The following is a 26,602-nucleotide window of genomic DNA, read 5'->3' on the forward strand; positions in this document are numbered from 1 at the left end:
GAAAATAGCAAACACTCTCTGCTGAATATTCGTAGTTTATTTTGCTGCTATTGTGGCAGTAATTCTGCTATTACAACAGTAGTTCTGCAATTTCAAAGCAGCAGGATGAGGGGATGTTGGAAGGAACAAGTAAAAGCGTGTTAAAATCGGCGGGGCCGAATCTTGGCAACCCACCATGGATTCTGCTAAAAATTTATTCAAAATAAATTTAGTTGAAGGGCATAATTTTAATCTACTAACAACCTTCTGTGAAACCAGCAAAAATTAATGCTTCTAGGAACCGCACAAGGATGATCGAGAGACCGGTATATATGGGAGCTACATCAGGTTATAGACTGATTTGGACCATACTTGGCGCAGTAATTGAAAAACATAAAAAAACACTACATGCTCAATCACAGCCGAATCGGTCGAAAATTGCGGCTTGTAAGGACGCAAGAAGTCAAATCGTAAGATCGGTTTATATGGGATATCAGGTTATAGACCGATTTGTACCGTACTAGACACAGTTGTTGGAAGTCATAACAGAACACTACATGCAAAATTTCGGCCAAATCGGACAAAAAATATGGGATATCAGGTTATAGACCGATTTGTACCGTACTAGACACTGTTGTTGGAAGTCATAACAGAACACTACATGCAAAATTTCGGCCAAATCGGACAAAAAATTGCGGCTTGTAAGTGCTCAAGAAGTCAAATCGGGAGATCGGTTTATATGGGAGCTATATCTATCCCCAACGACCTACATCAATACTAAGTATCTATACAAAATTTCAAGATAGCGCGTTCGACCACTATCGTGATTTCGACAGACGAACGGACATGGCTGCATCGCTTCAGAAGGACGACACGTTCAAAAATATATATACTTTATAACGGGGTCTTGGACGAATATTTGGAGGTGTTAAAAACGGAATGACTACATTAGAATACCCCATCCAATGGTGGTGGGTATAAAAATTCAAAACTTCCTAAATTGGGAAATGTGTTAATGTAGGTGAGATTTTTAATACATTGCTTTTAGGCTTGTGGCTAGGACATTCAAACATCGATTGGTGGGAATCTCGGTTTATTGAATGAAAAAGCTTTCTATGGTTTTTCTTGCTATTTTATTATTTTTGAAAATTACCACTCTCAGTAAAAGCATAAATTATTCATTAGATGACAAAAAGAAATCGAAAAAAAATACAAAGCAAAAAATATAGACACAGGAAGAAAAAAATTACAACTACATGAACGTAGATTTTTCTTGGTATAAATAAATTTTAGATTTTCGGTTCTATCCCTTTTAATTTTTTTCTCCAAGAATTGGCAAAAATTAGGACAAACAAAGACATGATGCAAAATATTGGCATTAGGGTGATGACTTTTCTTCGTATGAATACAATTTTTTTCTCCAAGAATTGGCAAAAATTAGGACTAACAAAGACAGGATGCAAAAATATATATACTTTATAACGGGGTCTTGGACGAGTATTTGGAGGTGTTAAAAACGGAATGACTATATTAGAATACCCCATCCAATGGTGGTGGGTATAAAAATTCAAAACTTCCTAAATTGGGAAATGTGTTAATGTAGGTGAGATTTTTAATACATTGCTTTTAGGCTTGTGGCTAGGACATTGAAACATCGATTGGTGGGAATCTCGGTTTATTGAATGAAAAAGCTTTCTATGGTTTTTCTTGCTATTTTATTATTTTTGAAAATTACCACTCTCAGTAAAAGCATAAATTATTCATTAGATGACAAAAAGAAATCGAAAAAAAAAATACAAAGCAAAAAATATAGACACAGGAAGAAAAAAATTACAACTACATGAACGTAGATATTTCTTGGTATAAATAAATTTTAGATTTTCGGTTCTATCCCTTTTAATTTTTTTCTCCAAGAATTGGCAAAAATTAGGACTAACAAAGACAGGATGCAAAATATCGGCATTAGGGTGATGACTTTTTTTCTCAAAAATTATTCATCTGCACGAATGATTGAGCTTTTGCCCATTAATGAAAAAAAATTATTCCATTTAAGTATCAAAAAAGATCCCGCACAAACCGCTTTGAAATAAAATTTTCGCCAAATTTTTTAAATCATTCTGTGCGTTTGGTTTTTTTATCGTATCTAATCTTAAATAAAACCTCATCAAGATATGACAGAGGGATTGAAGGTTGTAAAAAAGTCATCACCCTAAGCGGCATATTGATCATTATTTGGATGAAATTTCACCCCAACATCCTTTCTATCAAAAGAGGATTATTGATCGATTTTAATGAAGTTCGAAGAACTATCAAAGACATAAAAAAAGCCTTGCACAACCGAGCAGATAAAGAACCTGGAGAAAGTTGGGAACCACAACTTTGAGATAGTCAGTAACTTTATCTACCTCGGCACCGCCGTAACCGAAACGAATGACACCAGTTTTGAGATAAAGCGAAGAATAATACTGGCAAACAGATGCTACTTTGGACTAAGTAAGCAGTTTAGAAACAAGGCCACCTCTCGACAGACGAAGACTACACTTTACAAGGCACTGATACTACCCGTGCTGTTATATGTTTCTGAAGCATGGGTACTTGTGAAAGCAGATGAGGCAGTGCTTGGAGTATTTGAGAGAAAGATTCTTCGTAAAATATATGGACCAGTTTGCGTTAACGGAGAATATAGGCGACGTATGAACCACGAGCTGTATGAGCTGTATGACGACGATAGCATAGTTACACGCATCAAAATACAACGGCTGCGTTGGCTAGGTCATGTTGTCAGAATGGATGAAGAAGCTCCAGCAAAGAAGTCTTTTGAAGGCAAACACGGTGGTACACGCAAACCGGGAAGACCAAAAGCCCGATGGAAAGATCAAGTTGTGGGAGACACCTCGAAACTTGGTGTCAGAGATTTTAGAATGAGCGCAGAAGATCGAGGCGCTTGGAACGCTATTCTACGTTCGGCTAGTGGAAGAAATATTCTGTCATAACCAATTAAAGTAAAGTATTTTTGGTTATTTTCTTAGATTGCTATTGTGGAATAAAGAGAAGCATTTAAAATGGATTGTCCAAATCTAGAGCAAATTAAATAAGAGGAAGTTAAAAATTTTTTGGGATATTTAACAAAAATGGAGACCACCGTGGAACAGAAGTTAGCAAATCCGCCTATGACGCCTTAGCAGCCGGTTGTACATATCTACATCGGCAAGGGCTGCCGCCTCAGTGCACAACACACTTCCACAACAACGCAGAACGTCTGTGTTCAAACCTCGGCGTTAACATCAGAATAATTTTTCTAACAAAATAATTGAATTGCCCCCATCTTACTTTAAAACTTACTAAAAGTCAAGTTAAAAGTGGGGTGCCCCCCGAAATGATATCCTGGCTACGTCGATGGGTGTCATATATATAGCGACATATTATTGAATGTCGCAGTATATGAGCAAAATTTCATTAAAATCTGTTATGATTTAGAAGTAGCTCCCATGTATATATTTCATCCGAGGAAAGCGTTGTGCAAAATTTTGGCAAGGTTTGTCAATAAATTCGCTTGCTGTTACTCTTGAAGTTAAAATCGGGCGATGTATATATATGAGAGCTATATCTAAATCTGAACCGTTTTCCATGAAATTCACCAGCAATTTCGAGAGTCAAGAGAAAATCCTTCCTGCCAAATTTCGGCAGAATCGATTCACAAATGACTATTTTATTGCATTATTACTGCAAATGGGACGAACATATTTATTTAAGCTATATCCAAATCTGAACCGATTTTTCCAATTTCAATAGGCTTCATCTTTAGGTCGAAAAACATGGCTGTACTAAATTTTAAGATGATCGGATGAAACTGCGACCTGTACTTTGTACACAAATTAACATGGACAGACGGACATAGCTAAATCGAATCAGAAAGTGTTTCTGATTCGATTGGTATACTTATCAATAGGTATATCTATCTTCCTTCTAGGTGTTACAATCAAATTCACTAAGTTATAATACCCTGCACCACACTAGTGATGTAGGGTATACAAATCAATGAATGAATGAATTGCCCACTCTAAAACATACTAAAAGTCATGCACATTCTGAAGGATTTTTAAAATCTAATCGGTCTTTAAATCATGATTTATTTTAAATGCTGCAGTATATGTGAAAGTTTCATTAAAATTGGTTACGATTTATAAATAGGTCCCATATGTATCTTTCAACCGATATGGCCTTTTCAGACTGTAGCTGCTACAATCTTGGTCCGATATTTACAAAATTAGGGTGATGACTTTTTTACAACCTCATATCCCTATTCTTAAGATTAGATAAAATCTTACATTTAAGGTAATTCGTTAAAAAAAAAACCTCGCGCACAAAATCATTTGAAAATTGTCTATTAAACACTAAGTGGGTGTTATTTAAGTGTTTAATAGATAAATGTTCATTCATTCGTGCAACAGGAAATAATTTTTGAGGAAAAACAATCAAAAAGTCGTCACCCTAATAAAAAAGGTCCTAAATTGACTTGGCGAGTATTAACGTAGTGTAAGCAAAGAATCGTTGTGGAATACTTATTAGAGTGATGGCTTTCCGCCCCCTTTTCGATATCAAAAAATTATACGGCCTATATAAAATTTGGAATGGCTATCCAAACACACCTAAACTTTTTGATATCCAATTTGCATTCAACTCCCGAATAGCTTTCATTTGAGTTCCATATTGTCCCGACCGTTCCCTTTTAATTTTTGAGTGGTACTTTTATTATTACAGTTTTAGAAATAGTTTCCATTTATTATAAGTAGTATCGGTGGTGTAAGGTATTATATAGTCGGCTCGGCCAGACTTTTGCGTTCCTTACTTTTTTTTAATCTTATTGGTTTATACCTAATTTGATTGTAAAACTTGTCGTTTAAAACCATGTTTTATAATATCTTTTTTTATTAAACTTGGTACGTGCGTAAGACCACTTTAGTTTAAACAATCCCTAAGGCAAAAGGTACAAATCGTGTTGCAGAAGAAATTACGAGGCGATAGTACAAAGCTGATGTTAGATCCCACACGTAAAGTGCGTAAGGTGCTGAGCGAAAAATAACCGTGCAACAGTTTTGCGCACCCTCATTGTCGATAGCTCAAACAGCCCCTAAGGCACAAGGTTGTAATCGTTTTGCAGAAGGGACTTGCGAGGCAATAATACTTGACTGATGTGAGTATCGTGTCACGATAAAGCTGGGTAGATAGATGAAGATTTGCATTATAACAACTGAAGTGAAGTGTTTTGAAGTCCCGCACTGGTCAGACGAAGGGGTAATCGCTTTGTACTTTAGTACTTATGGATACCAAAGATCATGGGACAAAACAGAACCTACGATCGCTTGAAGTGGCCATCAACTTATTTTAAAGAAACCCTTATATGTATATAATATATTAATGTAGTAATTATTCTTTTGTTCTAAATTTTTTTATTATTTTTCGAGAAATAAGTTTACAGCTAATATTAAAAAAATGTTATTACATACAAATGTATCTCGCATATACCATGTAGCTATATAGTTAATTCCATCGACTTTTCTTTGCTTTGCGTTTGCTGTCTCCTGAATCTTGACCGACGTTTGTTGGTGACGAAATTGAGGGAGGTGGAGGTGCAGGGGCAGCAAAAACTCCAGTTTCGGGTAGTGTCTCTTCCCAAGTTCGATCGCTGGATGGCTTAAATTGTGACATATATTGGGAACGGAAAGCTTCACGCATAGCAGCGTAGCGGTCTGTGGCAGGACCAGCAGCTGACAACGACTTACTAGTATTTGCATAACTGGAATTGCCTTCATTTTGCGCATGTGATTTTTGCACTTGACCACCTCGTTCGCGATATCCCAAACCGGCATAATTTCCAGAGGGCTTTTTCCCCTTGCCTTGTTTAAAGCGAGAACTTCGAAACCATGAGCTCTTCATGGCTAGATCCATTAAATCCTGCGGTACTTCTTGGTCGGCACCTTCCAAATTCCGAACCAAGTGACCGGCAAACTCTTTGTCTTTATCTGTAACTAGAGTGTAAGCCGTTCCCTTTTCCCCAGCTCGGCCCGTACGACCAATACGATGCGTGTGGGTATCAATATCGCGAGCAATGTCGTAATTTACAACATTTTTGATATGAGGTATGTCCAATCCACGAGCAGCAACATCCGTGGCTACTAATATATTACATTCTTTACGTTTGAATTGAGTTATAACCTTATTTCGGTCCGCTTGGTCCATGTCACCGTGCAATAGAAGACAGTTGTACTCTTTCACCATCAGATTGTTCGCCACAGTTTCTGCATCAGCTTTTTTCGTGACAAATATCAAAACACTTCCCTCTGACAAGAAACGCACTAAGTTTAAAAGTAGCCAATTCCACTTTTGCAGCGGATTTGGAAATACAAACACAAACTGAGTGATATCCTGATTAGCTTCATTGAGGTCACCTTGAACGATGCGTACAGGATCTGTAAGAACGTCTCTTGCCAATCGTTCAATACGTTTCTTGAAGGTTGCGGAAAAAAGAAGTGTTTGACGATCAGGACGAACATGGTTGCAAATTGACCGCACCTGCAATTAAAGATTTGATTAGATATTTGTTCATTTAAACAACATACAGTGGCTCCAGATCGGAAAACCCTGAAAGAAATACTAGAAATACTTATATTAAACTATGATAATCCCACGGCAGCCGGTTCTGTGAACCGGATAGACTCTATGGAAACCTTGATCAGCCAGAGGATGCCACCTTTGCGTCCATTTTTCATCATAGAAGAGGCACTTCCCGTAGTGCTTTCAACGCATGCTTCTGGTTCGTGCAGGGATTTAAGAGAACGGCAGACTCTGGTCCTTTTTTGGTTTGTCAGCACCGCCTCCATCATCGGTCGGTGTCGGTAAGGTGTAACCAGTGCATGAAGTGGGTGCATTTTCGATTTTGCCTTGGCCTTACATCACTACGGGAGAATAGTAATACCGCCGGCACGGGATAACTACAAGCACCACACTGGTTGTAACTTTGATCTCCGATATGTGTGGTGCTAATCGAGAATCTTAACAGGGAGCTACCGGACGCGTCCCCAGGTTGAGGATAGTGGAATGATCTTGCTTAAATACTGAGTGCCTATGATATTTGATATGACAAAGCGAGTTATTGGCGCTTTTAAATAACCAAAAGCCATCGCATGGCGTCCGGTTGTAGGAACCGGTTTGGCCTGATGGAGTCTTTCATCGGCAAGGGTTGCCGCCTCAGTGTAGAACAACAAACACTGGTAGAACAACAAACGAGGCGATCGATCCTATGGACGGAAACGAGCTTGCTCATCTATAAGAGCTTGACGAGTATCGTGCCTTCCCATGCAAATGTGGAAAAAACAACAATATAGTCGTACTGAATATGTTACAAGGTGTTGTGCTAACGTAGACAGCAGTGGGTCAGAAGTAGGCTTTAGCATAGGGAATCCCCGAGCCGAGCTTTTCTAAAGACGGGAATTTCCGGGAAAATTTTTAATTTCTCCCGGGACTACGGGAATGAACAAAATGATCATTGTGATCAAAACTTTTGAGTAGCTAAGAAATGAGCAAATTTTGTCAAAAAAAATTAATTTTTTAAATTTTTTTTGGGGGGGGGGGGGGATTCTTAAACTTCTCTGGTGGTGCTTAGCCCACCTCCAGAGGCGTATTATTTATGCTTAAGATTCCAATAGAGTAATAAAGTAAGTATACCTCCATCTTACGCTGCATGCTATGAAACTACAAAAGATTCGAAAGCAAATCGAAAGAAACTGTTGCTTGCAAAATGAAATCCAAGCCCCAAATGCATTTTTCGAGCTCTTAATGTAAGAATTCAGCGAAAAGAACATAATATTCCATAATGGATATTCCTTCACTAACCGTCTTACATTTCTTGTTTTTCAGCTTAGTAAGTGGTATTTCATGTACTTAAACCGGTATCGATGCAATTTTAAGCAGCAGATTGAAATGGAAACAGTTTTCCGCTTAACTTTTTTGCCGATTCGCTCTGGCAAATTTCTAAAAAAATATTATCAGAAAATGCATCTTTCTTGCAATTGAATTACAATGATCTCCGATGCAATATCAACGAAATAGTGGAATTTATGAGTCGGAAGGACATAATAGTTGCAGCGACCCATGGCGTGGAATGGCAATTGTGTTATGGCCCTCCCCCAGTGGCCTATATATATACCTCCATCTTACGCTGCATGCTATGAAACTACAAAAGATTCGAAAGCAAATCGAAGAGGCCTATTATTAATGCTTACGATTCCAATAGAGTAATAAAGCAAGTATACCTCCATCTTACGCTGCATGCTATGCAACTGCAAAAGATTCGAAAGCAAATCGAAAGAAGCTGTTGCTTGCAAAATAAAATCCAAACCCCAAATGCATTTTTCGAGCTCTTAATGTAAGAATTCAGCGAAAAGAAGATAATTTTCCATAATGGATATCCTTTACTAAACGTCTTACATTTCTTGTTTTTCACCTTAGTAGGTGGTATTTCATGTACTTAAACCGGTATCGATGCAATTTTAAGCAGCAGATTGAAATGGAAACAGTTTTCCGCTTAACTTTTTGCCGAATCGCTCTGACAAATTTCCAAAAAAAATTTATTTGAAAATTCGTCTTTCTTGCAATTGAATTACAATGATGAGTCGGAAGGACATAATAATTGCAGCGACTCAGGGCATGGAATGGCTATTGTTTTACGGGGAAATGATCTGATGGCCAGACAGAACACCACTAATGTCTGGTTTAAAACATGGCTGTCATTAAGGTCACAATAGCCATTGCATTTCACATTTGATCCTTACGTAGCACATTACAACTTCACAAAACATTGTTTCCCTACTCGTATAATTTAGTAAAGCCAAATTTATACGAGTACGTAGCACATTACAATTTCACACAACATTGTTTCCCTACAAACAAACGAATTTTCCCCATGAACATTCCACTAAGGAACAGGGGCATACTTCTCACATATCAATGAGCCAATAAAGCCAATATTATTGATGTAATTCGCTAAAATCGGATAAAATTGCATCTTTTATATACCTAAGAATTTCAATTGTGCGATCGGTCTAAAAGCCAGGTTATATCCTAATGGGTTCCAATCTAGATCATATTAGGCGAGGATGCCGAAGAATCCCAAACTACTTACTAGCCATATGTTATCGGTCTATATATAGGACACATACGACTCAAGCGATAGAGCAGATTGGTTAAAGCAGCTTTTTTTGCAGGGTGAAAGCATTTGGTTTAAAGTTTAATATGGCAGAAGAAATTAAAAAAAAAAATCTTAAATCTGTATAAATAATTTAATGTATTTTAACAAAAAAAAACTCACTTGGGGCTCAAATCCCATATGGAACATCCGATCTGCCTCATCGAGCACCAAAAATGTTACTCGGCGTAAATTAGTTGCCTTCATTTTAACCATGTCAATCATACGACCTGGAGTAGCCACTACGATTTCTGCACCTTGTTCTAAAGCCTTACTCTGCTCCCATTTAGAACCACCACCATAACAGCACACTACGTTGATATTGTAGACCTTACCGAATTTTTTAGTTTCATTGTAAATTTGAAGAGATAGCTCTCTGGTTGGTGCTAAAATGAGTCCGATAGGACCATCGCCTGGTTTTAGTTCCCGCTGATCCATAATGTGAACTAGCATTGGCCAAATGAAAGCAGCAGTTTTACCAGATCCAGTTTTGGCTATACCAATAATATCACGACCACCCAACGCAGCTGGTATGGATTGGGATTGAATAGGCGTAGGCTGGGTGTACTCTGCCTTGCGTATAGCTTTCATAAGCGTCTCATCAAATCCAAAATGCGCAAAAGACGTCACAGGTTTTGGAGGTTCTGGACCTGTGACCTTTACACCAAGCGTTTTACGCAAATCCCGTACTTTTTCTTCGTTAAGATTAGAAATGTCTTCATGGGGTGTGTAAAAGTTTTTCTCAAATGGTTCGTATTCTATTTGCGAATGGTAAATGGGGGGTAAAGGGTCAATATCCTTTTTCTTAGGTGGCACTATGGTGTTGCCATCTTCATCGTAGTCAATTTCTACATCAGAATTTTCGTCTCTTAGCCCCGCTTGAGGATTCTCTTCCATGTAGCGATAGTAACTTTCTTCATTGTCTTCTTCGTCGATGTCGCCGCGGACACCTTTCGATTGAGTGCTTGAGCTGGTTGCAAGTTTATTGTCATCTTTATAATTTTTTTCCTTTTCAACTTGCTGCTCCAATCCAGCCATAAATTGATCTAGAGGATCTTCTTCTGAATCACTGCCTTGTGATCGTGACGGTTGACGAGCGCCTGGCGAACCGGGGGCCGGTATATATGGCTGTGAAGGCGTTTGTTCTTCGTCATCATCGAAATAGTCATCCTCCGTACCGCAACCTTTTCGTTTTCCAATGTAATTTTGGGAATTCGTAAACTGGCTTATAGATTCCAAAGTGGAATAACCATGCTTCGAAGTACCTGCCTTAGTCCCGCCTATAAACTTTTGATATCCACGATGATTCAAGGAAGATGGTGGTGGCACAGCATTCATCGCAGTGCGGTTTGAAGGTGATGAAGACGATTTATAGGGATATCCACCCCCACCTATTCCTCTATAACCACTCATACTTCAGCCAATCGCAAAATCGTCACTATTCCGAACTAAGGAAATAAATATCTATGCTCCTAGCGACTAGGAAAGATAAATGGTCCAAACAATAACAAGTAAATTAGTCGATTTTCGATTAATCGATTATTCAAATGAATATATGATTATGAAATCGAGTTAGGCTCTGTGCCAATCAGAAAAAAATTACTATCGTGAGATGAACATATGCAATGGTAGTTATTGGTATTCACTGGTGAAAAAAAATATTCAAATCGCTGCGCCAATGTACCAAGACTAAGTAAAGGCCGGTGCACCATGGGTTTCCTTTTGTCAAGTTTTATTATTTAATTAGTAGTGTACGTCAGATGAATGTATTGATTTCAAGTGTAAAGGTGAAGGAGGTGATTTTCAATTTCCATCAAAGACTCGTCCTTTCTGTGTGGCACCGAGGTCGACAAAGTTACTGGCCATATCTCGATTTTTCGTGCAGTTAAGTTACCGTCTGACAAGGCAAACAAAATAAAAACTTGTATTACGTCCGGCAGTGGGAGAAATGTGAACAAACAAACATGTTCTTATGTAGTCAAGGCCAGAGGATTCAGCAACCTTATAGCAGGAAACTGGAACCTCCCTTTCCACGGTTTCCCCCGCCTATCCTATTGTCAATCTGCAAAGGACTATCCCCAGTTCTTTGGGTTGTCAAGGCCCGCGGATCCGGCAACCCTATGGTAGGTAACTGGAGCCCCCCTATCCACGGTTTCCCCCGCCTATCCTGTCGTCATCATCACAACATCTATCCCCAGTTAGCCATAAGGGCCGCGTGGCGATTCTCAGTACTATCCTCTGACCGTCATAAATCCTTCCAGATCTCCCAAATTCATTAATCAATTCTCTCAGATTCCCTAAAACCTACCCCTCACCTGTCTTCCTCTAAAGTAATTCCCATCTCATAACTAGTAGGCAAGCCCTATGTCACGTCAGACTGGAAAATTTCCAATCTCGAAGATAAAAGGGGGTTGAAAATTAAAGCAGTAACTTTAAAGGAACCGGAAAAGGCCAGTCCGGGTAAGTATGAGGTCAAGGAGGGTAAGTAGAAGGTCAAAAGGAGTACGCAGAAGGTCACAAGTGCAAATGTGCCCGTCTCCAGGGTCAACGTATTGCAATAGTCAAGGTCCCAACTACCAGGCGAAAATCACCTCGAAATATTCTCCGAACGACAAGCAAAAGTCCTGAGAGTTCTTGTCATAATGGCCGTAATTTCAACAGTACATCGGCCTCTCTGCCATAGCGCCAGTCCCGCAATAGTAACAGCAACATTCGACAGCAACAATTTCTGCAACGGAAACAAAAGTGTGAGTATCAACAAACTTCTCGCAAATAGGAAAATTGCAATATAACAGCGGTATATATTGCATCAATTGTGGCAATAACAACCAGCAGCAGTAACCTTATTAAAAATGACTATTCTACAGGCGAAGATCGCTCAGACCGAAAATTGTATCATCAGGCACTACAAGACCCACAAAAGACTGCACCATCGATAGTTGCAAGTCGCAGCTCTAACCGAAGAACGATCAACTGCAGCAGCCAAAACTGCAACACCAATGGTCTCGGCTATCGGAATGTCACAGCAATGAAACCTAAACGAAAATCTTACCCCCGCAAACCGCGACAGCAATCTGAAAGACTCAGGGAATAATTGCAAACAACTAGAACTGCCACAAATAATCGCAGCATTCCTTTCCATAAAAACAGCAACATTTCTACAGGCGAAAATCCCTCAGGCCGAAAATTGCATCATCAAGTACTGCTGGGCCCACAAAAGACTGCACCATCGATAGCTGCAAAAACGTAGCTCCGTCTGAGGACTAATCAACTGCAGCAACCAAAACTGTAACACCAACAGTCTCAGCCATCGAAATGTCAGAGCAATGAAACCCAACAGAACCTACCCCCAAAATCGCGACAACAATCTGAGAGATTCTGTCTGAAAAAAACGACTGCTCCATCAGCAGTGGCATCAAGGTCGACAGCCCAAGTTGTTAGCTTCCCATTTATGTGTATAACCTGGTCATAATAGTAATGACAGCAAGGCAAATTAAAATTATCCTTAACGGCCGCTCCCATCAGAAGTATAATTAACACTTTCGGCCAGTAATTGTGGCAATAACAGCCAGCAGTAGTAATCTCCTTAAGAGTGACAGATCTGCATCAACAAGTGCTGCAAAGTCTATAAAGGACTGCACCATCGATAGCCGCAACTCACAGCTATACCAAAAGATCAATCGGCTGCAGCAGTCAAAACTGCAACCTCACCGGTCTCAGCCATCGAGACGTCACAACGATGACTGCAAAATGCCTGATGTTGTAATGGCCAAATTTCGACAACAACACAAGAAACTTATTTTCAAATTGCGACAACAATCTGAAAAAAGATCTTGGGAATATGCAACAACTAAATTTATAGCAATAGTTGCAGCGTTCTTTCCCATGAGAAACAGCAACAAAAGGCGGCCATAACAACAATTACAGCATGAAAAACTGGACATCTACAATGGTCAAAATCGCAACAGTAACACAAAAACTTCTTTTCAAAATTGCGACAAAAATCTGAAAAAAACTCAGGGAGAATGCAATAACTAAATTCATAACAATAATTGCAGTCTTCTTTCTTATGAAAACAGCAACAAAAAACGGCGATAACAACAATTACAACAAGAAAAACTGGACATATACAATGTCACAGGACCCCTGTTTAAAAATTGCAACAACAATAGTTGCAGTGAATCATAAAGGCAATCGAAATTGCCGCAACATTCTGAAGATTGAAGTTGCTGGTCCACAGCGCGGTTATAACAAAACAGCGACACATACATAACAGCTGCCATGGCAACGGCCATTCGCCCCCGTGCTCAGCACACATGTGCCAGTTGTCATGTCAAGTACCAATTGTCTCTGTGCGCAGCATACAGCCATAACAGCTTGGACAACAAAAAATCGAAATATCACCAATTTCCCAGGGACCTATGTCCAAATCTTCCAAATTAGTCGTCGAGCAAGCCTGCGCAACGCACAGCGGTAGTTATCTTCCTAACCAATAACACACATATAGTGACCGCATCCGCCATATAGTAAAACAATTTCCATAAACTTCGACGGCAGCTAAAAATTTCTCCTTTATTTTCCTCTGTAGGTATTAAATAAAGCCCATTTGGCGAAACAAAAAACGACAGCAGCAAAATCTCTCTTCATTCTCCTCTGTATTTATCAATTAACGGGAAAAACACAAAGGTTGGAAAACAGTATTAAGGCTTTCACAGCCCGGGACGGATACCCTTCCTGCAAAGTGTGTGAAATTTGCAGGAAATTATTTATAAAAGAAACTCCTGCCCGTTGTGTTGCCGGTTGGCCTGTCCTTATATGACCAGCTGGTCTATCCAAAGGGTAGATAAATCTATCTGTCTTGACATTAATCGATTTCCAATAAGGCATATCGATAACAATTCTGAGTCGTGAAGAAACTCATGGTATGTTAAACAGGGTTATCAAAAAACTATAAGTCCATTAAGGGAAAGTCGTCGAAGTCGTACTATCAATTGCAGATCTCCTCTCAGGAAAAATCATATATAGGATTATAATAGTAAAAATCAATAAAATTATAATAAAATAAGAACAATCTGAAATAAGAAAGTGGAGAGAGCAGTGGCGTCATATACTAGAAGATTGGCGCGAAAAATCGTTCTTCGGGGAGCCCCAGCGGAAGCTACCTATGTGCAAAACCGATGAACTATCAGGATCAATAGAAATCAGTATTCCTTCCTAAATGCAGAATCTGTTACGCACAGAAATTCCCTGTTGGAAGTCGTCATTAGTTGGCAGGAAATCGTTTTGTATAACAGAAAAATAAAAGAAGAAAATATTCTCCCTTCGATCTCGTGTGAAGGTCCCTTTTTTCCTCATCCCATGTCCAATCACCCTGGACAATGACTGCCGATGCCCCGACTAATGAATTATCGATGACTTTCCTTTTTCGGCGGGAAGGCCTCCTCTGGATTTCTCGTCCACAAACCTTAGACATTTTCATCCTGTACTTAACTACCTTGGTCGATGGCCGGCTCCTTTGCCGTTGTTGCACTTCAATCGGAATTCGATAATCGAAATTTGAATTAAACCGAAATACATGAAGAAAAAGTCAGTCGGCGTCTAACATTCAGAGAGAAAATACATAAAACCTGTAAGGGAATTCAAACTCTGGTCCTGTACCTCCTGAATTCCTCATCACGTATTATTCTAGTCAATATTCATAAAGACTATCGTAAATTGCCCATACATACAAGCGTGAGGGTTTATGAAAAAAGCCCGTCAGATCGTGTCTGAGTTCCGTGTGTCGGAGCCAGTCATTCAAGTAAACTGCACAAGGGCGTATAGACCCTTAACCTGTGTGTGTGTGAAAATTAATTATCCGTGTGATTAGTGCAAACCAGTCGTGTTCGAAAATCAGATCTAAAAGATCTATTGTGTTCATTGCGAAAGACAGGTGTGTCAGAGCGTTATTCCTTGCATCAAAGGAATCACTGTGTCCTGTCTATGACCACCTCATAAGTGTCTCTGTTCTCTCTTACCTCCATCCGCAGTATGTCCGGCATAGTCCTGTCTCAACAGGTGTTTCCCACCACCCGTGAAGCCTTTCGTGAATTTATTCTGTCTGTCAGGGGTGCTACTGCATCACCTGTCACTATCTGCATCACCTGTCAAAAAAATAAAACTAGAAATCGATAATGAAGAAACCGAATGCGGCGCCGGAAAAGAAGGCGAAGCGAGAACCCGTGCGGTCCGTAATGGAAAAGGGTCCAATAATGGTCCTAGGTAAGTCATGTGTTACAATAGTTTTCCGTCTGTGTCTTATTTCCGACCTCCAGTAGTCCAAATGTCCGGTCGGACACACCCGCTTCGGATGTATCTGTGAGCAATCTGACAAAAAAGTTTGGATCTCGTACGGTTACTCCGTCCACTAGTCTATGTGTTCCCTTTCCAACACCCAGGTATGACAGTGATAGTCAGCCCATTTTTCTAAGTCAGGAATCTCAACTTATCTCCCTCACTTCTTTCCTTAGTCCATCGATTAGTCTACATGCAAGTGACTTTTCCGACTCAGAGTCCACCATCTCTACGTCCGTAACTGAAAATGACTTCCCCGATTCAGTGTCTACCATTTCCACACTCGTAACCGCAAGAGAGGCTCCGCCTGTCCTCCAGCAACCGCAACCGAATATGCACAGCGATGAGGACCTCTGGTGTAACTGGGATTCCTGGCAGCCCGTCTCTCAATATCATCGTCACAACTGGCTGCCTTATAGTGTCACCTATTCCCGGGGTTTGCCCACCAGTATTACCTATCGTCGTCAAAATATAAATTATCAGTGGTGTCGTCCCGGCTGTACACCTCGTACGCCCTCATATATACGTCATAATTCTTCTCTTCGTTTCAGACTAACGCCACCACGTTATTAATTGTGCCTCACACATGTGAGGTCATTACTTCTCCAATTCCTTTCGTCCTATTCATTTCCTCCTCCTACCCATCCCTTCATATTGTTCTTATGTAGTCAAGGCCAGAGGATCTAGCAACCTTATAGCAGGAAACTGGAACCTCCCTTTCCACGGTTTCCCCCGCCTATCCTATTGTCAATCTGCAAAGGACTATCCCCAGTTCTTTGGGTTGTCAAGGCCCGCGGATCCGGCAACCCTATCGCAGGTAACTGGAGCCCCCCTATCCACGGTTTCCCCCGCCTATCCTGTCGTCATCATCACAACATCTATCCCCAGTTAGCCATAAGGGCCGCGTGGCGATTCTCAGTCCTATCCTCTGACCGTCATAAATCCTTCCAGATCTCCCAAATTCATTAATCAATTCTCCCAGATTCCCTAAAACCTACCCCTCACCTGTCTTCCTCTAAAGTAATTCCCATCTCATAACTAGTAGGCAAGCCCTATGTCACGTCAGACTGGAAAATTTCCAATCTCGAAGATAAAAGGGGGTTGAAAATTAAAGCAGTAACTTTAAAGGAACCGGAAAAGGCCAGTCCGGGTAAGTATGAGGTCAAGGAGGGTAAGTAGAAGGTCAAAAGGAGTACGCAGAAGGTCACAAGTGCAAATGTGCCCGTCTCCAGGGTCAACGTATTGCAATAGTCAAGGTCCCAACTACCAGGCGAAAATCACCTCGAAATATTCTCCGAACGACAAGCAAAAGTCCTGAGAGTTCTTGTCATAATGGCCGTAATTTCAACAGTACATCGGCCTCTCTGCCATAGCGCCAGTCCCGCAATAGTAACAGCAACATTCGACAGCAACAATTTCTGCAACGGAAACAAAAGTGTTAGTATCAACAAACTTCTCGCAAATAGGAAAATTGCAATATAACAGCGGTATATATTGCATCAATTGTGGCAATAACAACCAGCAGCAGTAACCTTATTAAAAATGACTATTCTACAGGCGAAGATCGCTCAGACCGAAAATTGTATCATCAGGCACTACAAGACCCACAAAAGACTGCACCATCGATAGTTGCAAGTCGCAGCTCTAACCGAAGAACGATCAACTGCAGCAGCCAAAACTGCAACACCAATGGTCTCGGCTATCGGAATGTCACAGCAATGAAACCTAAACGAAAATCTTACCCCCGCAAACCGCGACAGCAATCTGAAAGACTCAGGGAATAATTGCAAACAACTAGAACTGCCACAAATAATCGCAGCATTCCTTTCCATAAAAACAGCAACATTTCTACAGGCGAAAATCCCTCAGGCCGAAAATTGCATCATCAAGTACTGCTGGGCCCACAAAAGACTGCACCATCGATAGCTGCAAAAACGTAGCTCCGTCTGAGGACTAATCAACTGCAGCAACCAAAACTGTAACACCAACAGTCTCAGCCATCGAAATGTCAGAGCAATGAAACCCAACAGAACCTACCCCCAAAATCGCGACAACAATCTGAGAGATTCTGTCTGAAAAAAACGACTGCTCCATCAGCAGTGGCATCAAGGTCGACAGCCCAAGTTGTTAGCTTCCCATTTATGTGTATAACCTGGTCATAATAGTAATGACAGCAAGGCAAATTAAAATTATCCTTAACGGCCGCTCCCATCAGAAGTATAATTAACACTTTCGGCCAGTAATTGTGGCAATAACAGCCAGCAGTAGTAATCTCCTTAAGAGTGACAGATCTGCATCAACAAGTGCTGCAAAGTCTATAAAGGACTGCACCATCGATAGCCGCAACTCACAGCTATACCAAAAGATCAATCGGCTGCAGCAGTCAAAACTGCAACCTCACCGGTCTCAGCCATCGAGACGTCACAACGATGACTGCAAAATGCCTGATGTTGTAATGGCCAAATTTCGACAACAACACAAGAAACTTATTTTCAAATTGCGACAACAATCTGAAAAAAGATCTTGGGAATATGCAACAACTAAATTTATAGCAATAGTTGCAGCGTTCTTTCCCATGAGAAACAGCAACAAAAGGCGGCCATAACAACAATTACAGCATGAAAAACTGGACATCTACAATGGTCAAAATCGCAACAGTAACACAAAAACTTCTTTTCAAAATTGCGACAAAAATCTGAAAAAAACTCAGGGAGAATGCAATAACTAAATTCATAACAATAATTGCAGTCTTCTTTCTTATGAAAACAGCAACAAAAAACGGCGATAACAACAATTACAACAAGAAAAACTGGACATATACAATGTCACAGGACCCCTGTTTAAAAATTGCAACAACAATAGTTGCAGTGAATCATAAAGGCAATCGAAATTGCCGCAACATTCTGAAGATTGAAGTTGCTGGTCCACAGCGCGGTTATAACAAAACAGCGACACATACATAACAGCTGCCATGGCAACGGCCATTCGCCCCCGTGCTCAGCACACATGTGCCAGTTGTCATGTCAAGTACCAATTGTCTCTGTGCGCAGCATACAGCCATAACAGCTTGGACAACAAAAAATCGAAATATCACCAATTTCCCAGGGACCTATGTCCAAATCTTCCAAATTAGTCGTCGAGCAAGCCTGCGCAACGCACAGCGGTAGTTATCTTCCTAACCAATAACACACATATAGTGACCGCATCCGCCATATAGTAAAACAATTTCCATAAACTTCGACGGCAGCTAAAAATTTCTCCTTTATTTTCCTCTGTAGGTATTAAATAAAGCCCATTTGGCGAAACAAAAAACGACAGCAGCAAAATCTCTCTTCATTCTCCTCTGTATTTATCAATTAACGGGAAAAACACAAAGGTTGGAAAACAGTATTAAGGCTTTCACAGCCCGGGACGGATACCCTTCCTGCAAAGTGTGTGAAATTTGCAGGAAATTATTTATAAAAGAAACTCCTGCCCGTTGTGTTGCCGGTTGGCCTGTCCTTATATGACCAGCTGGTCTATCCAAAGGGTAGATAAATCTATCTGTCTTGACATTAATCGATTTCCAATAAGGCATATCGATAACAATTCTGAGTCGTGAAGAAACTCATGGTATGTTAAACAGGGTTATCAAAAAACTATAAGTCCATTAAGGGAAAGTCGTCGAAGTCGTACTATCAATTGCAGATCTCCTCTCAGGAAAAATCATATATAGGATTATAATAGTAAAAATCAATAAAATTATAATAAAATAAGAACAATCTGAAATAAGAAAGTGGAGAGAGCAGTGGCGTCATATACTAGAAGATTGGCGCGAAAAATCGTTCTTCGGGGAGCCCCAGCGGAAGCTACCTATGTGCAAAACCGATGAACTATCAGGATCAATAGAAATCAGTATTCCTTCCTAAATGCAGAATCTGTTACGCACAGAAATTCCCTGTTGGAAGTCGTCATTAGTTGGCAGGAAATCGTTTTGTATAACAGAAAAATAAAAGAAGAAAATATTCTCCCTTCGATCTCGTGTGAAGGTCCCTTTTTTCCTCATCCCATGTCCAATCACCCTGGACAATGACTGCCGATGCCCCGACTAATGAATTATCGATGACTTTCCTTTTTCGGCGGGAAGGCCTCCTCTGGATTTCTCGTCCACAAACCTTAGACATTTTCATCCTGTACTTAACTACCTTGGTCGATGGCCGGCTCCTTTGCCGTTGTTGCACTTCAATCGGAATTCGATAATCGAAATTTGAATTAAACCGAAATACATGAAGAAAAAGTCAGTCGGCGTCTAACATTCAGAGAGAAAATACATAAAACCTGTAAGGGAATTCAAACTCTGGTCCTGTACCTCCTGAATTCCTCATCACGTATTATTCTAGTCAATATTCATAAAGACTATCGTAAATTGCCCATACATACAAGCGTGAGGGTTTATGAAAAAAGCCCGTCAGATCGTGTCTGAGTTCCGTGTGTCGGAGCCAGTCATTCAAGTAAACTGCACAAGGGCGTATAGACCCTTAACCTGTGTGTGTGTGAAAATTAATTATCCGTGTGATTAGTGCAAACCAGTCGTGTTCGAAAATCAGATCTAAAAGATCTATTGTGTTCATTGCGAAAGACAGGTGTGTCAGAGCGTTATTCCTTGCATCAAAGGAATCACTGTGTCCTGTCTATGACCACCTCATAAGTGTCTCTGTTCTCTCTTACCTCCATCCGCAGTATGTCCGGCATAGTCCTGTCTCAACAGGTGTTTCCCACCACCCGTGAAGCCTTTCGTGAATTTATTCTGTCTGTCAGGGGTGCTACTGCATCACCTGTCACTATCTGCATCACCTGTCAAAAAAATAAAACTAGAAATCGATAATGAAGAAACCGAATGCGGCGCCGGAAAAGAAGGCGAAGCGAGAACCCGTGCGGTCCGTAATGGAAAAGGGTCCAATAATGGTCCTAGGTAAGTCATGTGTTACAATAGTTTTCCGTCTGTGTCTTATTTCCGACCTCCAGTAGTCCAAATGTCCGGTCGGACACACCCGCTTCGGATGTATCTGTGAGCAATCTGACAAAAAAGTTTGGATCTCGTACGGTTACTCCGTCCACTAGTCTATGTGTTCCCTTTCCAACACCCAGGTATGACAGTGATAGTCAGCCCATTTTTCTAAGTCAGGAATCTCAACTTATCTCCCTCACTTCTTTCCTTAGTCCATCGATTAGTCTACATGCAAGTGACTTTTCCGACTCAGAGTCCACCATCTCTACGTCCGTAACTGAAAATGACTTCCCCGATTCAGTGTCTACCATTTCCACACTCGTAACCGCAAGAGAGGCTCCGCCTGTCCTCCAGCAACCGCAACCGAATATGCACAGCGATGAGGACCTCTGGTGTAACTGGGATTCCTGGCAGCCCGTCTCTCAATATCATCGTCACAACTGGCTGCCTTATAGTGTCACCTATTCCCGGGGTTTGCCCACCAGTATTACCTATCGTCGTCAAAATATAAATTATCAGTGGTGTCGTCCCGGCTGTACACCTCGTACGCCCTCATATATACGTCATAATTCTTCTCTTCGTTTCAGACTAACGCCACCACGTTATTAATTGTGCCTCACACATGTGAGGTCATTACTTCTCCAATTCCTTTCGTCCTATTCATTTCCTCCTCCTACCCATCCCTTCATATTGTTCTTATGTAGTCAAGGCCAGAGGATCTAGCAACCTTATAGCAGGAAACTGGAACCTCCCTTTCCACGGTTTCCCCCGCCTATCCTATTGTCAATCTGCAAAGGACTATCCCCAGTTCTTTGGGTTGTCAAGGCCCGCGGATCCGGCAACCCTATCGTAGGTAACTGGAGCCCCCCTATCCACGGTTTCCCCCGCCTATCCTGTCGTCATCATCACAACATCTATCCCCAGTTAGCCATAAGGGCCGCGTGGCGATTCTCAGTCCTATCCTCTGACCGTCATAAATCCTTCCAGATCTCCCAAATTCATTAATCAATTCTCCCAGATTCCCTAAAACCTACCCCTCACCTGTCTTCCTCTAAAGTAATTCCCATCTCATAACTAGTAGGCAAGCCCTATGTCACGTCAGACTGGAAAATTTCCAATCTCGAAGATAAAAGGGGGTTGAAAATTAAAGCAGTAACTTTAAAGGAACCGGAAAAGGCCAGTCCGGGTAAGTATGAGGTCAAGGAGGGTAAGTAGAAGGTCAAAAGAAGTACGCAGAAGGTCACAAGTGCAAATGTGCCCGTCTCCAGGGTCAACGTATTGCAATAGTCAAGGTCCCAACTACCAGGCGAAAATCACCTCGAAATATTCTCCGAACGACAAGCAAAAGTCCTGAGAGTTCTTGTCATAATGGCCGTAATTTCAACAGTACATCGGCCTCTCTGCCATAGCGCCAGTCCCGCAATAGTAACAGCAACATTCGACAGCAACAATTTCTGCAACGGAAACAAAAGTGTTAGTATCAACAAACTTCTCGCAAATAGGAAAATTGCAATATAACAGCGGTATATATTGCATCAATTGTGGCAATAACAACCAGCAGCAGTAACCTTATTAAAAATGACTATTCTACAGGCGAAGATCGCTCAGACCGAAAATTGTATCATCAGGCACTACAAGACCCACAAAAGACTGCACCATCGATAGTTGCAAGTCGCAGCTCTAACCGAAGAACGATCAACTGCAGCAGCCAAAACTGCAACACCAATGGTCTCGGCTATCGGAATGTCACAGCAATGAAACCTAAACGAAAATCTTACCCCCGCAAACCGCGACAGCAATCTGAAAGACTCAGGGAATAATTGCAAACAACTAGAACTGCCACAAATAATCGCAGCATTCCTTTCCATAAAAACAGCAACATTTCTACAGGCGAAAATCCCTCAGGCCGAAAATTGCATCATCAAGTACTGCTGGGCCCACAAAAGACTGCACCATCGATAGCTGCAAAAACGTAGCTCCGTCTGAGGACTAATCAACTGCAGCAACCAAAACTGTAACACCAACAGTCTCAGCCATCGAAATGTCAGAGCAATGAAACCCAACAGAACCTACCCCCAAAATCGCGACAACAATCTGAGAGATTCTGTCTGAAAAAAACGACTGCTCCATCAGCAGTGGCATCAAGGTCGACAGCCCAAGTTGTTAGCTTCCCATTTATGTGTATAACCTGGTCATAATAGTAATGACAGCAAGGCAAATTAAAATTATCCTTAACGGCCGCTCCCATCAGAAGTATAATTAACACTTTCGGCCAGTAATTGTGGCAATAACAGCCAGCAGTAGTAATCTCCTTAAGAGTGACAGATCTGCATCAACAAGTGCTGCAAAGTCTATAAAGGACTGCACCATCGATAGCCGCAACTCACAGCTATACCAAAAGATCAATCGGCTGCAGCAGTCAAAACTGCAACCTCACCGGTCTCAGCCATCGAGACGTCACAACGATGACTGCAAAATGCCTGATGTTGTAATGGCCAAATTTCGACAACAACACAAGAAACTTATTTTCAAATTGCGACAACAATCTGAAAAAAGATCTTGGGAATATGCAACAACTAAATTTATAGCAATAGTTGCAGCGTTCTTTCCCATGAGAAACAGCAACAAAAGGCGGCCATAACAACAATTACAGCATGAAAAACTGGACATCTACAATGGTCAAAATCGCAACAGTAACACAAAAACTTCTTTTCAAAATTGCGACAAAAATCTGAAAAAAACTCAGGGAGAATGCAATAACTAAATTCATAACAATAATTGCAGTCTTCTTTCTTATGAAAACAGCAACAAAAAACGGCGATAACAACAATTACAACAAGAAAAACTGGACATATACAATGTCACAGGACCCCTGTTTAAAAATTGCAACAACAATAGTTGCAGTGAATCATAAAGGCAATCGAAATTGCCGCAACATTCTGAAGATTGAAGTTGCTGGTCCACAGCGCGGTTATAACAAAACAGCGACACATACATAACAGCTGCCATGGCAACGGCCATTCGCCCCCGTGCTCAGCACACATGTGCCAGTTGTCATGTCAAGTACCAATTGTCTCTGTGCGCAGCATACAGCCATAACAGCTTGGACAACAAAAAATCGAAATATCACCAATTTCCCAGGGACCTATGTCCAAATCTTCCAAATTAGTCGTCGAGCAAGCCTGCGCAACGCACAGCGGTAGTTATCTTCCTAACCAATAACACACATATAGTGACCGCATCCGCCATATAGTAAAACAATTTCCATAAACTTCGACGGCAGCTAAAAATTTCTCCTTTATTTTCCTCTGTAGGTATTAAATAAAGCCCATTTGGCGAAACAAAAAACGACAGCAGCAAAATCTCTCTTCATTCTCCTCTGTATTTATCAATTAACGGGAAAAACACAAAGGTTGGAAAACAGTATTAAGGCTTTCACAGCCCGGGACGGATACCCTTCCTGCAAAGTGTGTGAAATTTGCAGGAAATTATTTATAAAAGAAACTCCTGCCCGTTGTGTTGCCGGTTGGCCTGTCCTTATATGACCAGCTGGTCTATCCAAAGGGTAGATAAATCTATCTGTCTTGACATTAATCGATTTCCAATAAGGCATATCGATAACAATTCTGAGTCGTGAAGAAACTCATGGTATGTTAAACAGGGTTATCAAAAAACTATAAGTCCATTAAGGGAAAGTCGTCGAAGTCGTACTATCAATTGCAGATCTCCTCTCAGGAAAAATCATATATAGGATTATAATAGTAAAAATCAATAAAATTATAATAAAATAAGAACAATCTGAAATAAGAAAGTGGAGAGAGCAGTGGCGTCATATACTAGAAGATTGGCGCGAAAAATCGTTCTTCGGGGAGCCCCAGCGGAAGCTACCTATGTGCAAAACCGATGAACTATCAGGATCAATAGAAATCAGTATTCCTTCCTAAATGCAGAATCTGTTACGCACAGAAATTCCCTGTTGGAAGTCGTCATTAGTTGGCAGGAAATCGTTTTGTATAACAGAAAAATAAAAGAAGAAAATATTCTCCCTTCGATCTCGTGTGAAGGTCCCTTTTTTCCTCATCCCATGTCCAATCACCCTGGACAATGACTGCCGATGCCCCGACTAATGAATTATCGATGACTTTCCTTTTTCGGCGGGAAGGCCTCCTCTGGATTTCTCGTCCACAAACCTTAGACATTTTCATCCTGTACTTAACTACCTTGGTCGATGGCCGGCTCCTTTGCCGTTGTTGCACTTCAATCGGAATTCGATAATCGAAATTTGAATTAAACCGAAATACATGAAGAAAAAGTCAGTCGGCGTCTAACATTCAGAGAGAAAATACATAAAACCTGTAAGGGAATTCAAACTCTGGTCCTGTACCTCCTGAATTCCTCATCACGTATTATTCTAGTCAATATTCATAAAGACTATCGTAAATTGCCCATACATACAAGCGTGAGGGTTTATGAAAAAAGCCCGTCAGATCGTGTCTGAGTTCCGTGTGTCGGAGCCAGTCATTCAAGTAAACTGCACAAGGGCGTATAGACCCTTAACCTGTGTGTGTGTGAAAATTAATTATCCGTGTGATTAGTGCAAACCAGTCGTGTTCGAAAATCAGATCTAAAAGATCTATTGTGTTCATTGCGAAAGACAGGTGTGTCAGAGCGTTATTCCTTGCATCAAAGGAATCACTGTGTCCTGTCTATGACCACCTCATAAGTGTCTCTGTTCTCTCTTACCTCCATCCGCAGTATGTCCGGCATAGTCCTGTCTCAACAGGTGTTTCCCACCACCCGTGAAGCCTTTCGTGAATTTATTCTGTCTGTCAGGGGTGCTACTGCATCACCTGTCACTATCTGCATCACCTGTCAAAAAAATAAAACTAGAAATCGATAATGAAGAAACCGAATGCGGCGCCGGAAAAGAAGGCGAAGCGAGAACCCGTGCGGTCCGTAATGGAAAAGGGTCCAATAATGGTCCTAGGTAAGTCATGTGTTACAATAGTTTTCCGTCTGTGTCTTATTTCCGACCTCCAGTAGTCCAAATGTCCGGTCGGACACACCCGCTTCGGATGTATCTGTGAGCAATCTGACAAAAAAGTTTGGATCTCGTACGGTTACTCCGTCCACTAGTCTATGTGTTCCCTTTCCAACACCCAGGTATGACAGTGATAGTCAGCCCATTTTTCTAAGTCAGGAATCTCAACTTATCTCCCTCACTTCTTTCCTTAGTCCATCGATTAGTCTACATGCAAGTGACTTTTCCGACTCAGAGTCCACCATCTCTACGTCCGTAACTGAAAATGACTTCCCCGATTCAGTGTCTACCATTTCCACACTCGTAACCGCAAGAGAGGCTCCGCCTGTCCTCCAGCAACCGCAACCGAATATGCACAGCGATGAGGACCTCTGGTGTAACTGGGATTCCTGGCAGCCCGTCTCTCAATATCATCGTCACAACTGGCTGCCTTATAGTGTCACCTATTCCCGGGGTTTGCCCACCAGTATTACCTATCGTCGTCAAAATATAAATTATCAGTGGTGTCGTCCCGGCTGTACACCTCGTACGCCCTCATATATACGTCATAATTCTTCTCTTCGTTTCAGACTAACGCCACCACGTTATTAATTGTGCCTCACACATGTGAGGTCATTACTTCTCCAATTCCTTTCGTCCTATTCATTTCCTCCTCCTACCCATCCCTTCATATTGTTCTTATGTAGTCAAGGCCAGAGGATCTAGCAACCTTATAGCAGGAAACTGGAACCTCCCTTTCCACGGTTTCCCCCGCCTATCCTATTGTCAATCTGCAAAGGACTATCCCCAGTTCTTTGGGTTGTCAAGGCCCGCGGATCCGGCAACCCTATCGTAGGTAACTGGAGCCCCCCTATCCACGGTTTCCCCCGCCTATCCTGTCGTCATCATCACAACATCTATCCCCAGTTAGCCATAAGGGCCGCGTGGCGATTCTCAGTCCTATCCTCTGACCGTCATAAATCCTTCCAGATCTCCCAAATTCATTAATCAATTCTCCCAGATTCCCTAAAACCTACCC

At 41.2% G+C, this 26,602-nt stretch overlaps 4 protein-coding genes across 4 annotated transcripts; 3 read left to right on the top strand and 1 right to left on the bottom strand.

The window, feature by feature from the left end:
* Positions 1-5,406: 5,406 nt before the first annotated feature.
* LOC106089728 (ATP-dependent RNA helicase DDX42) lies at positions 5,407-10,735 on the bottom strand. Its single transcript, XM_059360510.1, has 2 exons — positions 9,347-10,735; positions 5,407-6,552 (listed from the first exon to the last, which is right to left on the bottom strand). The coding sequence occupies exons 1-2, from the start codon at positions 10,634-10,636 to the stop codon at positions 5,521-5,523; spliced, it is 2,322 nt and encodes a 773-aa protein (XP_059216493.1). The 5' UTR covers positions 10,637-10,735; the 3' UTR covers positions 5,407-5,520.
* A 608-nt stretch (positions 10,736-11,343) lies between these two features.
* Positions 11,344-19,083, top strand: LOC131997811 (uncharacterized). Its single transcript, XM_059369481.1, has 6 exons — positions 11,344-11,467; positions 11,576-11,704; positions 12,792-12,985; positions 15,267-15,484; positions 15,538-15,660; positions 15,733-19,083. The coding sequence occupies exons 1-6, from the start codon at positions 11,344-11,346 to the stop codon at positions 16,127-16,129; spliced, it is 1,185 nt and encodes a 394-aa protein (XP_059225464.1). The 3' UTR covers positions 16,130-19,083.
* Positions 16,713-21,380, top strand: LOC131997812 (uncharacterized). Its single transcript, XM_059369485.1, has 4 exons — positions 16,713-16,727; positions 20,290-20,507; positions 20,561-20,683; positions 20,756-21,380. Exons 1-4 carry the CDS (start codon positions 16,713-16,715, stop codon positions 21,150-21,152), a joined length of 753 nt encoding a protein of 250 aa, XP_059225468.1. The 3' UTR covers positions 21,153-21,380.
* Positions 21,381-21,735: 355 nt separating this feature from the next.
* LOC131997815 (uncharacterized) lies at positions 21,736-26,403 on the top strand. Its single transcript, XM_059369490.1, has 4 exons — positions 21,736-21,750; positions 25,313-25,530; positions 25,584-25,706; positions 25,779-26,403. The coding sequence occupies exons 1-4, from the start codon at positions 21,736-21,738 to the stop codon at positions 26,173-26,175; spliced, it is 753 nt and encodes a 250-aa protein (XP_059225473.1). The 3' UTR covers positions 26,176-26,403.
* Positions 26,404-26,602: the final 199 nt, after the last annotated feature.

The sequence above is a fragment of the Stomoxys calcitrans genome, chromosome 1 (assembly GCF_963082655.1).
Source record: "Stomoxys calcitrans chromosome 1, idStoCalc2.1, whole genome shotgun sequence".
NCBI lineage: Eukaryota > Metazoa > Arthropoda > Insecta > Diptera > Muscidae > Stomoxys > Stomoxys calcitrans.